Source organism: Xyrauchen texanus, chromosome 7 (assembly GCF_025860055.1).
Source record: "Xyrauchen texanus isolate HMW12.3.18 chromosome 7, RBS_HiC_50CHRs, whole genome shotgun sequence".
Lineage (NCBI taxonomy): Eukaryota > Metazoa > Chordata > Actinopteri > Cypriniformes > Catostomidae > Xyrauchen > Xyrauchen texanus.
Genome location: NC_068282.1, coordinates 588,907 through 606,314, shown reverse-complemented (window position 1 = coordinate 606,314; position 17,408 = coordinate 588,907). Strand labels below are relative to the sequence as shown.

The following is a 17,408-nucleotide window of genomic DNA, read 5'->3' as shown; positions in this document are numbered from 1 at the left end:
GCTATAAAAACGCTGCTGTGACATCATGATTGACAGCTGTGATTGACAGGTTCTCTGAGTGAAGTAGTCACTGAAGCACCAACTGACTTTGTTCGGGATCTTCGGAGGACTGAGGAGATTGGAGCTTTAAATGTAATATCTACATTTCTATAATTAATTATTTCACACCGTCATAAGTCAAAAGCGGGGCGTGTGCTTGCGATTGATTCAGCGAGAGTGAGGGCGGGGTCTTGATTTCGCGGCTTTACTTCCTGCTCGCTACTGCGCAGGTCTGGTCCCGAAATCGCAACTGTGCAGACTCAAGTCCCAAGATGTCAGCGCCATATCGGGACACTAGCGGCTTCAGTTCTCACCAATGGAAAAGAGCGAAGGGGCGTCGGCCATCTTTTTTTACAGTCTATGGGTCAATCAATGAGAGAGTTTGGTCTGAGAGTGCAGCCAAATCTGCAATGCTCAACGGGTAAGATGGGCATTCTGCAAGGGCATCGGACTGAACCGCACATTACAGAAATAAACTGAGACTCGAAACCCACTTGTGTGTAATTGTTTTTGTATTTCTGCTTAGGACCCAACGGTTACCTCCCACAGGTGGGACAGGAGGAGCACTGCTGTGGTCATCAGAATCAATGGCATAAAGCTCAGAGAGAGTTGGCAGACAACATATTCACAACGTCAACATAACGACTATTTCTAGAGTCCTGAAACGACATCAAGTCAGGATGAAGCAGTTGAACGCTGTTCCCTTTGAGAGGAACTCTGAACGGGTCAAGCCACTCAGGAAACTCTTTGTCCAGGTAAGATGGCTATAAAATACAGAACTGGTTTCGAACAAAAGCACACCGGGCACAGGCGCACCGAGGCATGTTTTTAGGTATAATGTAAACTACCGTAACAGCCTAACTCTCATGTTCCCTTGTGGATTTATTTTAGAGAGTCGTGGAGATTGAAGCCAGGCTGGTTTGGAATGGAATGTGATTGGGAAAAGAGCCGGAGTGGATGTCCCGTGCCTGAGGGGTGCCAACATCACAATGTGTGCAGCAATATCCTCTGATGGATCGCTGTTACGCAAAGCGCTCATTGAGCCATACGACACCGAGCGCCTCATGTCATTCCTGGATGACCTCTATGGAACGGTTGTGCCAGGTCAGGAAAGGGTTGCATTTGGGAGGAGGCGACGTTTGTAATTGTATGGGACGATGTGGCATTTCACCACTTCCGTGCATTCACAGAGTGGTTTGCAGCCCATCCCAGAATGGTGCCACTTTTCCTCTCCCCTTAATCTCCATTCCTCAACCCCACGGGGGAATTATTTTCCTCCTGGATGCCTGGACATATCGGGACCTGATGTGTAGGATCACGACCCTACCCACGACTTCCTGTAACAGTGTAGTACCCCCAAAAAAACACTGTAAAATGTAAAAGATAGGGAAAAGGCCAACGCAGAGCAGCAGTGAGAGAGAGAGGAGAGCGAGATGAAAAAAAAACCTCTTACTCGCCAGTTCTCCGATACGCCGCAGCTTGTTCCTCGCCACTCCTCCACCCTTTATCGGAGGACAGCCGTGCCTCTCCGGGCGGATCGGAGGCAGTCTTCCAGCCCCTAGCGGACGGAACGCCCGCCGCGTTCTCGGGGAACAGAAGGGGTCTCCCCCGCCCCTGGCAGCTGTTCTCCCTTCAGGCTGTCGGCAGCGAGCCCCTCCCCGCTCGCGGTCGGCGGTCTCAAACCGCGCGGCGTTTCAGCGGCTGGTAGGGAACTCCTCCGCCCCTGGCAGTGGCCCCTTCTCCCCTCGCGGTCGGCGATAATAATATTTTTAATATAAAACGTAAACACACACACACATGACGGACATGTCCGTAAACGATCTCTCTCTACCGCACGATCCTCTGCAGTCGACCTTTATCCCTCTCGGAGGCTTGATTAGCCTAATACGGGACCGGGTGTGTAGGATCACGACCTGCCCGCCGCCCGCCGCCCTGCCACAGAGTGAAAACGGCATCTGACACTATTTGTCCTCAGTGCAAATGATGTGCTGTAAATGTTGTGTAGTGAATATACATTTGCAAATAAAATTATTAATTGCTTTGAAAAACACTAAACATCTTAAAAGATACAGTTAATTTCAGTCAATTGTGCTTTGATAAAGTATGGAAACTACACATTAATTGAATACAACATTTAACACAGTACAAATTGCATTAAATTACCAGATTAATTTAACATATACTATAAAAACATATAATTTTATAATATAATTTCTGTTAAAACTTGTGGATTATTTGAGCTGTAAAGTGGTTTAAATCAGCATTTTTATGATTGTTTTATGTCGTCATGGCAACAAAGTTGTATAATTGTCTCTATCTTCACACAGATGTGGTTATTAAGTGATTTAATGACAGTAAAATCATGTTAACACACATATTGTTTATGTCTTGTGTTTTTACTTGTGAAACAGTATTTTAATGTGTACAGATTAAACCCCATTGACTTGCATTGGAAGTGTGTCACTGGAACACACATTTGTGCTTTATTAAAGAAAAGGAGGGATGAAAGGTGTTTAATAATGAGTGTTAATATAAGACAGAATGTGTTGTAGTTCAGAGGTTTCACTTCTGTTGCTGTGCATTTTGCATTATTAATCAAACTCTCTGATATTTCCACATTCATCTCATGTGTGATCCAGACAAACATGAAGCAGTCTTCTGTCTCCATTTCTCTTTATGTTTCTGTCTGTCCTGTTAGAAAGATGACACACACGCCCTCCCCCTCAATGAAACACAGTAAACCTCCAGTATTGAGACAAGAAGGTTGATTTGGGGTAAAAGGAAAGAATCACACAGACAGGTGAAATAATAAAGTATGAGTGCAGGTATGGACCAACTGAGTGTGTTTTGTCAGCCAGACATTACCTCATAACTGCACAGCGTACTTCTGTTGCCCATAATGCCATCTGTGCCCACATGCCGTTAAGGTTATCATCACATATTTTACCTCATCCTTGCATTTCTGTTAACCACCAAATTAAAGTCCAGCAACAGTATGATTATAACAGATTCTCCCCTTCTCCATTTCTGACACAAATAATATTCTTGTACATCATTCTTGCCATTTTGTGACACACTTGAAACAAAACAGAGAATTTAACAGTAAGTATTCACTTTTTCTGAGTGTTCATTTAATTACCTTTGAGATATCTGTCACTGATTGAGAAAAAGTTTTCATTAAAATAATTAAAACTTTACAGATCTATTATAATCCATTACACTGTACAGGACTATTATAATGAATTGGACTGTACAGATCTATTATAATCCATTGCACTGTACAGGACTATTATAATGAATTGCACTGTACAGATCTATTATAATCCATTGCACTGTACAGATCTATTATAATCCATTGCACTGTACAGGACTATTATAATGAATTGCACTGTACAGATCTATTATAATCCATTGCACTGTACAGATCTATTATAATCCATTGCACTGTACAGGACTATTATAATGAATTACACTGTACAGGACTATTATAATGAATTGCACTGTACAGATCTATTATAATCCATTGCACTGTACAGATCTATTATAATGAATTGCATTGTACGGATCTATTATAATCCATTGCACTGTACAGATCTATTATAATCCATTGCACTGTACAGGACTATTATAATGAATTGCACTGTACAGATCTATTATAATCCATTACACTGTACAGATCTATTATAATCCATTGCACTGTACAGATCTATTATAATCCATTGCACTGTACAGATCTATTATAATCCATTGCACTGTACAGATCTATTATAATGAATTGCACTGTACAGATCTATTATAATCCATTGCACTGTACAGGACTATTATAATGAATTGCACTGTACAGATCTATTATAATCCATTACACTGTACAGATCTATTATAATCCATTGCACTGTACAGATCTATTATAATCCATTGCACTGTACAGATCTATTATAATCCATTGCACTGTACAGATCTATTATAATGAATTGCATTGTACGGATCTATTATAATCCATTGCACTGTACAGATCTATTATAATCCATTGCACTGTACAGATCTATTATAATCCATTGCACTGTACAGATCTATTATAATCCATTGCACTGTACAGATCTATTATAATGAATTGCATTGTACGGATCTATTATAATCCATTGCACTGTACAGATCTATTATAATCCATTGCACTGTACAGATCTATTATAATGAATTGCATTGTACGGATCTATTATAATCCATTGCACTGTACAGATCTATTATAATCCATTGCACTGTACAGATCTATTATAATGAATTGCATTGTACGGATCTATTATAATCCATTACACTGTACAGGACTATTATAATGAATTGCATTGTACGGATCTATTATAATCCATTGCACTGTACAGATCTATTATAATCCATTGCACTGTACAGATCTATTATAATGAATTGCATTGTACGGATCTATTATAATCCATTGCACTGTACAGGACTATTATAATGAATTGCATTGTACGGATCTATTATAATCCATTGCACTGTACAGATCTATTATAATCCATTGCACTGTACGGATCTATTATAATCCATTGCACTGTACAGATCTATTATAATCCATTGCACTGTACGGATCTATTATAATCCATTATACTGTACGGATCTATTATAATGCATTGCACTGTACAGGACTATTATAATGAATTGCACTGTACAGATCTATTATAATCCATTGCACTGTACAGGACTATTATAATGAATTGCACTGTACAGATCTATTATAATCCATTGCACTGTACAGGACTATTATAATGAATTGCACTGTACGGATCTATTATAATCCATTATACTGTACGGATCTATTATAACGCATTACACTGTACAGGACTATTATAATGAATTGCACTGTATGGATCTATTATAATCCATTGCACTGTACAGGACTATTATAATGAATTGCACTGTACAGATCTATTATAATCCATTGCACTGTACAGGACTATTATAATGAATTGCACTGTACGGATCTATTATAATCCATTGCACTGTACGGATCTATTATAATGAATTTCACTGTACGGATCTATTATAATCCATTGCACTGTACGGATCTATTATAATGAATTTCACTGTACGGATCTATTATAATCCATTGCACTGTACGGATCTATTATAATCCATTGCACTGTACAGGACTATTATAATGAATTGCACTGTACGGATCTATTATAATCCATTGCACTGTACAGGACTATTATAATGAATTGCACTGTACGGATCTATTATAATCCATTGCACTGTACAGGACTATTATAATGAATTGCACTGTACGGATCTATTATAATCCATTGCACTGTACAGGACTATTATAATGAATTGCACTGTACAGATCTATTATAATCCATTGCACTGTACAGGACTATTATAATGAATTGCACTGTACAGATCTATTATAATCCATTGCACTGTACAGGACTATTATAATGAATTGCACTGTACAGATCTATTATAATCCATTGCACTGTACAGGACTATTATAATGAATTGCACTGTACAGATCTATTATAATCCATTGCACTGTACAGGACTATTATAATGAATTGCACTGTACAGATCTATTATAATCCATTGCACTGTACAGGACTATTATAATGAATTGCACTGTACAGATCTATTATAATCCATTGCACTGTACAGGACTATTATAATGAATTGCACTGTACAGGACTATTATAATGAATTACACTGTACAGGACTATTATAATGAATTGCACTGTACGGATCTATTATAATCCATTGCAATGTACAGGACTATTATAATGAATTGCACTGTACGGATCTATTATAATCCATTGCACTGTACAGGACTATTATAATGAATTGCACTGTACGGATCTATTATAATCCATTGCACTGTACAGGACTATTATAATGAATTGCACTGTACGGATCTATTATAATCCATTGCACTGTACGGATCTATTATAATGAATTTCACTGTACGGATCTATTATAATCCATTGCACTGTACGGATCTATTATAATCCATTGCACTGTACAGGACTATTATAATGAATTGCACTGTACGGATCTATTATAATCCATTGCACTGTACAGGACTATTATAATGAATTGCACTGTACGGATCTATTATAATCCATTGCACTGTACAGGACTATTATAATGAATTGCACTGTACGGATCTATTATAATCCATTGCACTGTACAGGACTATTATAATGAATTGCACTGTACGGATCTATTATAATCCATTGCACTGTACAGGACTATTATAATGAATTGCACTGTACGGATCTATTATAATCCATTGCACTGTACAGGACTATTATAATGAATTGCACTGTACGGATCTATTATAATCCATTGCACTGTACAGGACTATTATAATGAATTGCACTGTACAGATCTATTATAATCCATTGCACTGTACAGGACTATTATAATGAATTGCACTGTACAGGACTATTATAATGAATTACACTGTACAGATCTATTATAATCCATTGCACTGTACAGGACTATTATAATGAATTGCACTGTACAGATCTATTATAATCCATTGCACTGTACAGGACTATTATAATGAATTGCACTGTACAGATCTATTATAATCCATTGCACTGTACAGGACTATTATAATGAATTGCACTGTACAGATCTATTATAATCCATTGCACTGTACAGGACTATTATAATGAATTGCACTGTACAGGACTATTATAATGAATTACACTGTACAGGACTATTATAATGAATTGCACTGTACAGATCTATTATAATCCATTGCACTGTACAGGACTATTATAATGAATTGCTGTACAGGACTATTATAATGAATTACACTGTACAGATCTATTATAATCCATTGCACTGTACAGGACTATTATAATGAATTGCACTGTACAGATCTATTATAATCCATTGCACTGTACAGGACTATTATAATGAATTGCACTGTACAGATCTATTATAATGCATTGCACTGTACAGATCTATTATAATCCATTACACTGTACAGATCTATTATAATCCATTATACTGTACAGATCTATTATAACGCATTGCACTGTACAGGACTATTATAATCCATTGCACTGTACGGATCTATTATAATGAATTGCACTGTACGGATCTATTATAACGCATTGCACTGTATGGATCTATTATAATCCATTACATTGTACAGATCTATTATAATCCATTATACTGTACAGGACTATTATAATCCATTATACTGTACAGATCTATTATAACGCATTGCACTGTACAGGACTATTATAATCCATTGCACTGTACGGATCTATTATAACGAATTTCACTGTACGGATCTATTATAATCCATTGCACTGTACGGATCTATTATAATCCATTACACTGTACAGGACTATTATAATCCATTATACTGTACAGATCTATTATAATGCATTGCACTGTACAGGACTATTATAATCCATTGCACTGTACGGATCTATTATAACGCATTGCACTGTACGGATCTATTATAATCCATTACACTGTACAGATCTATTATAATCCATTATACTGTACAGGACTATTATAATGAATTGCACTGTACAGATCTATTATAATCCATTGCACTGTACAGGACTATTATAATGAATTGCACTGTACAGGACTATTATAATGAATTACACTGTACAGGACTATTATAATGAATTGCACTGTACGGATCTATTATAATCCATTGCAATGTACAGGACTATTATAATGAATTGCACTGTACGGATCTATTATAATCCATTGCACTGTACAGGACTATTATAATGAATTGCACTGTACGGATCTATTATAATCCATTGCACTGTACAGGACTATTATAATGAATTGCACTGTACGGATCTATTATAATCCATTGCACTGTACAGGACTATTATAATGAATTGCACTGTACGGATCTATTATAATCCATTGCACTGTACGGATCTATTATAATGAATTTCACTGTACGGATCTATTATAATCCATTGCACTGTACGGATCTATTATAATCCATTGCACTGTACAGGACTATTATAATGAATTGCACTGTACGGATCTATTATAATCCATTGCACTGTACAGGACTATTATAATGAATTGCACTGTACGGATCTATTATAATCCATTGCACTGTACAGGACTATTATAATGAATTGCACTGTACGGATCTATTATAATCCATTGCACTGTACAGGACTATTATAATGAATTGCACTGTACGGATCTATTATAATCCATTGCACTGTACAGGACTATTATAATGAATTGCACTGTACGGATCTATTATAATCCATTGCACTGTACAGGACTATTATAATGAATTGCACTGTACAGATCTATTATAATCCATTGCACTGTACAGGACTATTATAATGAATTGCACTGTACAGATCTATTATAATCCATTGCACTGTACAGGACTATTATAATGAATTGCACTGTACAGGACTATTATAATGAATTACACTGTACAGATCTATTATAATCCATTGCACTGTACAGGACTATTATAATGAATTGCACTGTACAGATCTATTATAATCCAATGCACTGTACAGGACTATTATAATGAATTGCACTGTACAGATCTATTATAATCCATTGCACTGTACAGGACTATTATAATGAATTGCACTGTACAGATCTATTATAATCCATTGCACTGTACAGGACTATTATAATGAATTGCACTGTACAGGACTATTATAATGAATTACACTGTACAGGACTATTATAATGAATTGCACTGTACAGATCTATTATAATCCATTGCACTGTACAGGACTATTATAATGAATTGCACTGTACAGGACTATTATAATGAATTACACTGTACAGATCTATTATAATCCATTGCACTGTACAGGACTATTATAATGAATTGCACTGTACAGATCTATTATAATCCATTGCACTGTACAGGACTATTATAATGAATTGCACTGTACAGATCTATTATAATGCATTGCACTGTACAGATCTATTATAATCCATTACACTGTACAGATCTATTATAATCCATTATACTGTACAGATCTATTATAACGCATTGCACTGTACAGGACTATTATAATCCATTGCACTGTACGGATCTATTATAATGAATTGCACTGTACGGATCTATTATAACGCATTGCACTGTATGGATCTATTATAATCCATTACATTGTACAGATCTATTATAATCCATTATACTGTACAGGACTATTATAATCCATTATACTGTACAGATCTATTATAACGCATTGCACTGTACAGGACTATTATAATCCATTGCACTGTACGGATCTATTATAACGAATTTCACTGTACGGATCTATTATAATCCATTGCACTGTACAGGACTATTATAATCCATTATACTGTACAGATCTATTATAATGCATTGCACTGTACAGGACTATTATAATCCATTGCACTGTACGGATCTATTATAACGCATTGCACTGTACGGATCTATTATAATCCATTACACTGTACAGATCTATTATAATCCATTATACTGTACAGGACTATTATAATGAATTGCACTGTACAGATCTATTATAATCCATTGCACTGTACAGGACTATTATAATGAATTGCACTGTACAGGACTATTATAATGAATTACACTGTACAGGACTATTATAATGAATTGCACTGTACGGATCTATTATAATCCATTGCAATGTACAGGACTATTATAATGAATTGCACTGTACGGATCTATTATAATCCATTGCACTGTACAGGACTATTATAATGAATTGCACTGTACGGATCTATTATAATCCATTGCACTGTACAGGACTATTATAATGAATTGCACTGTACGGATCTATTATAATCCATTGCACTGTACAGGACTATTATAATGAATTGCACTGTACGGATCTATTATAATCCATTGCACTGTACGGATCTATTATAATCCATTGCACTGTACAGGACTATTATAATGAATTGCACTGTACGGATCTATTATAATCCATTGCACTGTACAGGACTATTATAATGAATTGCACTGTACGGATCTATTATAATCCATTGCACTGTACAGGACTATTATAATGAATTGCACTGTACGGATCTATTATAATCCATTGCACTGTACAGGACTATTATAATGAATTGCACTGTACGGATCTATTATAATCCATTGCACTGTACAGGACTATTATAATGAATTGCACTGTACGGATCTATTATAATCCATTGCACTGTACAGGACTATTATAATGAATTGCACTGTACAGATCTATTATAATCCATTGCACTGTACAGGACTATTATAATGAATTGCACTGTACAGATCTATTATAATCCATTGCACTGTACAGGACTATTATAATGAATTGCACTGTACAGGACTATTATAATGAATTACACTGTACAGATCTATTATAATCCATTGCACTGTACAGGACTATTATAATGAATTGCACTGTACAGATCTATTATAATCCATTGCACTGTACAGGACTATTATAATGAATTGCACTGTACAGATCTATTATAATCCATTGCACTGTACAGGACTATTATAATGAATTGCACTGTACAGATCTATTATAATCCATTGCACTGTACAGGACTATTATAATGAATTGCACTGTACAGATCTATTATAATCCATTGCACTGTACAGGACTATTATAATGAATTGCACTGTACAGGATCTATTATAATCCATTACACTGTACAGGACTATTATAATGAATTGCACTGTACAGATCTATTATAATCCATTGCACTGTACAGGACTATTATAATGAATTGCACTGTACAGGACTATTATAATGAATTACACTGTACAGATCTATTATAATCCATTGCACTGTACAGGACTATTATAATGAATTGCACTGTACAGATCTATTATAATCCATTGCACTGTACAGGACTATTATAATGAATTGCACTGTACAGATCTATTATAATGCATTGCACTGTACAGATCTATTATAATCCATTACACTGTACAGATCTATTATAATCCATTATACTGTACAGATCTATTATAACGCATTGCACTGTACAGGACTATTATAATCCATTGCACTGTACGGATCTATTATAATGAATTGCACTGTACGGATCTATTATAACGCATTGCACTGTATGGATCTATTATAATCCATTACATTGTACAGATCTATTATAATCCATTATACTGTACAGGACTATTATAATCCATTATACTGTACAGATCTATTATAACGCATTGCACTGTACAGGACTATTATAATCCATTGCACTGTACGGATCTATTATAACGAATTTCACTGTACAGATCTATTATAATCCATTGCACTGTACGGCTCTATTATAATCCATTACACTGTACAGGACTATTATAATCCATTATACTGTACAGATCTATTATAACGCATTGCACTGTACAGGACTATTATAATCCATTGCACTGTACGGATCTATTATAACGCATTGCACTGTACGGATCTATTATAATCCATTACACTGTACAGATCTATTATAATCCATTATACTGTACAGATCTATTATAACGCATTGCACTGTACAGGACTATTATAATCCATTGCACTGTACGGATCTATTATAATCCATTGCACTGTACAGGACTATTATAATCCATTATACTGTACAGATCTATTATAACGCATTGCACTGTACAGGACTATTATAATCCATTGCACTGTACGGATCTATTATAACGAATTTCACTGTACGGATCTATTATAATCCATTGCACTGTACGGATCTGTTATAACGAATTTCACTGTACGGATCTATTATAATCCATTGCACTGTATGGATCTGTTATAATCCATTATACTGTACAGATCTATTATAATGCATTGCACTGTACAGATCTATTATAATCCATTACACTGTACGGATCTGTTATAACGAATTTCACTGTACGGATCTATTATAATCCATTGCACTGTACGGATCTATTATAATGCATTGCACTGTACGGATCTATTATAATCCATTGCACTGTACGGATCTGTTATAACGAATTTCACTGTACGGATCTATTATAATCCATTGCACTGTATGGATCTGTTATAATCCATTATACTGTACAGATCTATTATAATCCATTATACTGTACAGATCTATTATAATCCATCGCACTGTACGGATCTATTATAATCCATTGCACTGTATGGATCTGTTATAATCCATTATACTGTACAGATCTATTATAATCCATTATACTGTACAGATCTATTATAACGCATTGCACTGTACAGGACTATTATAATCCATTGCACTGTACGGATCTATTATAACGCATTGCACTGTACGGATCTATTATAATCCATTACACTGTACAGATCTATTATAATCCATTATACTGTACAGGACTATTATAATCCATTATACTGTACAGATCTATTATAACGCATTGCACTGTACAGGACTATTATAATCCATTACACTGTACAGGACTATTATAATCCATTGCACTGTACGGATCTATTATAATCCATTACACTGTACAGGACTATTATAATCCATTATACTGTACAGATCTATTATAACGCATTGCACTGTACAGGACTATTATAATCCATTGCACTGTACGGATCTATTATAACGCATTGCACTGTACGGATCTATTATAATCCATTACACTGTACAGATCTATTATAATCCATTATACTGTACAGGACTATTATAATCCATTATACTGTACAGATCTATTATAACGAATTTCACTGTACGGATCTATTATAATGCATTGCACTGTACGGATCTATTATAATCCATTACACTGTACAGGACTATTATAATCCATTGCACTGTACGGATCTATTATAACGAATTTCACTGTACGGATCTATTATAACGCATTGCACTGTACGGATCTATTATAATCCATTACACTGTACAGATCTATTATAATCCATTATACTGTACAGGACTATTATAATCCATTATACTGTACGGATCTATTATAACGAATTTCACTGTACGGATCTATTATAATGCATTGCAATGTACGGATCTATTATAATCCATTACACTGTACAGGACTATTATAATCCATTGCACTGTACGGATCTATTATAACGAATTTCACTGTACGGATCTATTATAATCCATTGCACTGTACGGATCTGTTATAACGAATTTCACTGTACGGATCTATTATAATCCATTGCACTGTATGGATCTGTTATAATCCATTATACTGTACAGATCTATTATAATGCATTGCACTGTACAGATCTATTATAATCCATTACACTGTACAGGACTATTATAATCCATTATACTGTACAGATCTATTATAACGCATTGCACTGTACAGGACTATTATAATCCATTGCACTGTACGGATCTATTATAACGCATTGCACTGTACGGATCTATTATAATCCATTGCACTGTACGGATCTGTTATAACGAATTTCACTGTACGGATCTATTATAATCCATTGCACTGTATGGATCTGTTATAATCCATTGCACTGTACGGATCTATTATAATCCATTGCACTGTATGGATCTGTTATAATCCATTATACTGTACAGATCTATTATAATCCATTATACTGTACAGATCTATTATAATCCATTATACTGTACAGATCTGTTATAACGAATTTCACTGTACGGATCTATTATAATCCATTGCACTGTATGGATCTGTTATAATCCATTATACTGTACAGATCTATTATAATCCATTATACTGTACGGATCTATTATAATCCATTGCACTGTACGGATCTATTATAATCCATTGCACTGTACAGGACTATTATAATCCATTGCACTGTACGGATCTATTATAATCCATTGCACTGTACAGGACTATTATAATGAATTGCACTGTACGGATCTATTATAATCCATTGCACTGTACAGGACTATTATAATCCATTGCACTGTACGGATCTATTATAATCCATTACACTGTACGGATCTATTATAATCCATTGCACTGTACAGGACTATTATAATCCATTGCACTGTACGGATCTATTATAATCCATTGCACTGTACAGATCTATTATAATCCATTGCACTGTACAGGACTATTATAATCCATTGCACTGTACGGATCTATTATAATCCATTGCACTGTACAGGACTATTATAATCCATAACACTGTACAGATCTATTATAATCCATTGCACTGTACAGATCTATTATAATCCATTGCACTGTACGGATCTATTATAATCCATTATACTGTACAGATCTATTATAATCCATTGCACTGTACAGATCTATTATAATCCATTGCACTGTACGGATCTGTTATAACGAATTTCACTGTACGGATCTATTATAATCCATTGCACTGTACAGATCTATTATAATCCATTGCACTGTACGGATCTATTATAATCCATTATACTGTACAGATCTATTATAATCCATTGCACTGTACAGATCTATTATAATCCATTGCACTGTACGGATCTATTATAATCCATTATACTGTACAGGACTATTATAATCCATTACACTGTACAGATATATTATAATCCATTGCACTGTACAGGACTATTATAATCCATTGCACTGTACAGGACTATTATAATCCATTACACTGTACAGGACTATTATAATCCATTGCACTGTACAGATCTATTATAATCCATTGCACTGTACAGATCTATTATAATCCATTACACTGTACAGATCTATTATAATCCATTGCACTGTACGGATCTATTATAATCCATTGCACTGTACAGATCTATTATAATCCATTGCACTGTACGGATCTATTATAATTCATTACACTGTACAGATCTATTATAATCCATTGCACTGTACAGGACTATTATAATCCATTACACTGTACAGATCTATTATAATGCATTGCACTGTACAGATCTATTATAATGCATTACACTGTACAGATCTATTATAATCCATTGCACTGTACAGATCTATTATAACGCATTAAAGCATTGCCAAATACGGCTGTCAGTTTTTGTAATAAAATTGCATTAATTAGAATTGCTAAACAATGACATTTTTAGTATAACTGGGTTTAATTTAACATTTTAATTGAAAGTTGAATCAATGATTTATTTTTCTTTAAGGTTATGGTAAATAGCACTGATAACATCATTGTAAAAGTTGTAGTAGTAGATCAGTTTACACATCATGATGCACATGTGCTTTTATCCACAGGGGGGCATTCATTCTCTCATGATACTTGAACAGGAAGGTGGCAGAAAGGTGCCTCTGGTTCTTCCTTACAGGATCCTTATGTTTAGGATTAATGTGGGATGAGGGTATCTGCTGCCTCCCAGGAACAAACTGAGGCCCCTTTGTACCATGGGCACATTTATTGCGTATAAATACAAGGAAGTGACGTTTGGCTAGATTTAATACTGTACTATTATTTCAAATACATTGCATTTTTAGTTTTTTATTAAGATACACATAAAAAAATTACTTTGTGTCCAATTTATATTATATATTACCTGTAAATGTGCACAATTGCAAGTTTATGGATAGTAATTTTATTCAGTAGACACATTTGCACATTTACATTGAGGTGCATTTTCCCCCTAAATGACATTTTCAGGGGCATCTTTTTACCTTTATGAGGGCATATTATTTTTCTAACCATTTGAAACATAAACTCTGTCTCAGCCCTTTTTGTGAAATACTTTCACTTAATTGATTCATGAACGGAAATTATCAAGACTGACAATTTATTACCTCTTACCAAAATCAACGAATATTCTGTTTTCAATATAAGTTCATCTCAGTCGACAGCATTTGTGTAGTAATGTTGATTTGTGTCATTAATTTTGACTCGTTCCACCTTTTCTTTAATAAAGCACAAATGTGTGTTCCAGTGAGACACTTCCAATGCAAGTCAATGGGGTTTAATCTGTAACATTAAAATACTGTTTCACAAGTATAGACACAAGACATAAACAATATGTGTGTTAACATGATTTTACTCTTATTAAATCACTCACTGACCACATCTGTGTGAAGATAGAGACAATTATACAACTCCGTTGCCATGACGATGTAATGCCGTAATCCCACATAATGATTTAAAACAACTTTAGAGCTCAAATAATCCACAAGTTTAAACAGACAAATTAATATAAGTGTTTTTATACAATTATAAACGTCACATTTCTGTGACCCCATTGACTTCCATTGTAAGTGTCTCACTGGAACACACATTTTTGTTTTTTTAAACAAACAAATTAAAAAGGAAGGACTAGTCGAAATAATGTTCTTTTTTTTTTGTGCAAATCAGCATTAGACCAAAAATGCTGATAATTGAGCTTAACTTACATACAGTCTTAAATACAGAAAGTTACTTTACGCAGACCCGCCCACAACATTATCATAAAATAAGCCAATGGTGAGCAGACCCGCCCACAACATTATCATACAAGAGACAGAAATGTAAGAATAAATACAAAAATAAATAAATGTGGGAATATTTAAATATAGAAATAAATACATGTGTGGATAAATAAATATATAAAAAATGAATGCATAAATAAATAATAAAAAAAACAAAAACAAATGAAAGAATATTTTTTTTAAAGAATACAAATAAAAAGAGAAAATAATAAATAAAGGAAAAAAAGTCATACAAAAATAAATTCAGGAATAACTTTCATTAAAAACTAATTATATTTGTTTTATCAAGACATTTATTCCTTTATTTATTTATTATTTTTGCATGTTTTGTCCTCCATACTAAAGATGTTACGATTAAAAAATTAACAGGAAAATTCATCACGAGAGCATTTTTTGCCCATTGCACTCAATGTATGTATATAATTTCTACTAGTAAATGTATTTATTTATTTTGCATTTGTCATTAAGTCAAATTTTGATAAGCTTAAATAAAATTGTTTGAGTTATGCTCTTTATTTAGAATGAGTGCCAAACACAGTGCCAAAATTAGATGTAAAGTAGTCGCAGGGCAAATCATTACAAAAAATAAACAGCATTTGTTTTAATGCCAACTGGCACAAGCACTCTGTGAAAGGCCAAGTCTGGCACTGACGTCATCCTGTCTGCACATAAGCCCCGCCCCGTGCCTACAAGCCCCGCCCTCCGCCGCTTCCCAGCCAACTTGGACTTGAATGATGTGCCGCACAAGTCCGTCACGCCGCCAGACGGGTGGAAAGTAGCACAGACCGTCTGGGAATAACAGCGGGAAGACTGGAGCACAGAGGCAGGACAGCGGGACGGGGGTGGAGGGACGTCGGCTAAAGGAACGCCGCGGTGAAGCGAGAGCGAGCGCCGTCCGTTTTCCACGTCGATCCGCGGGATCGTTTCAATGTTCAGCTTCATGGGTCTGATGAACGGAACCACCGACACTCACACCAATGTCTCCTGTACATGTGACTGCAAGCGATCCACTTCATTCCAGAGTATGGCGATCAGT

General features: G+C 35.0%; 1 protein-coding gene across 2 annotated transcripts in view; it reads left to right on the top strand.

Moving 5' to 3' along the window:
- Positions 1 to 15,533: 15,533 nt before the first annotated feature.
- LOC127646806 (protein TMEPAI-like) overlaps positions 15,534 to 17,408 on the top strand; it is a 60,292-nt gene continuing 58,417 nt past the window's right edge. The window contains exon 1 of one of the 2 annotated variants that reach the window (XM_052130710.1): positions 15,534 to 17,406. In XM_052130710.1, coding sequence (XP_051986670.1) covers positions 17,301 to 17,406 — 106 coding nt within the window. In that variant the 5' untranslated portion in view covers positions 15,534 to 17,300. The remainder of the gene's footprint in view (positions 17,407 to 17,408) is intronic. The other variant, XM_052130709.1, reaches the window with a different exon arrangement.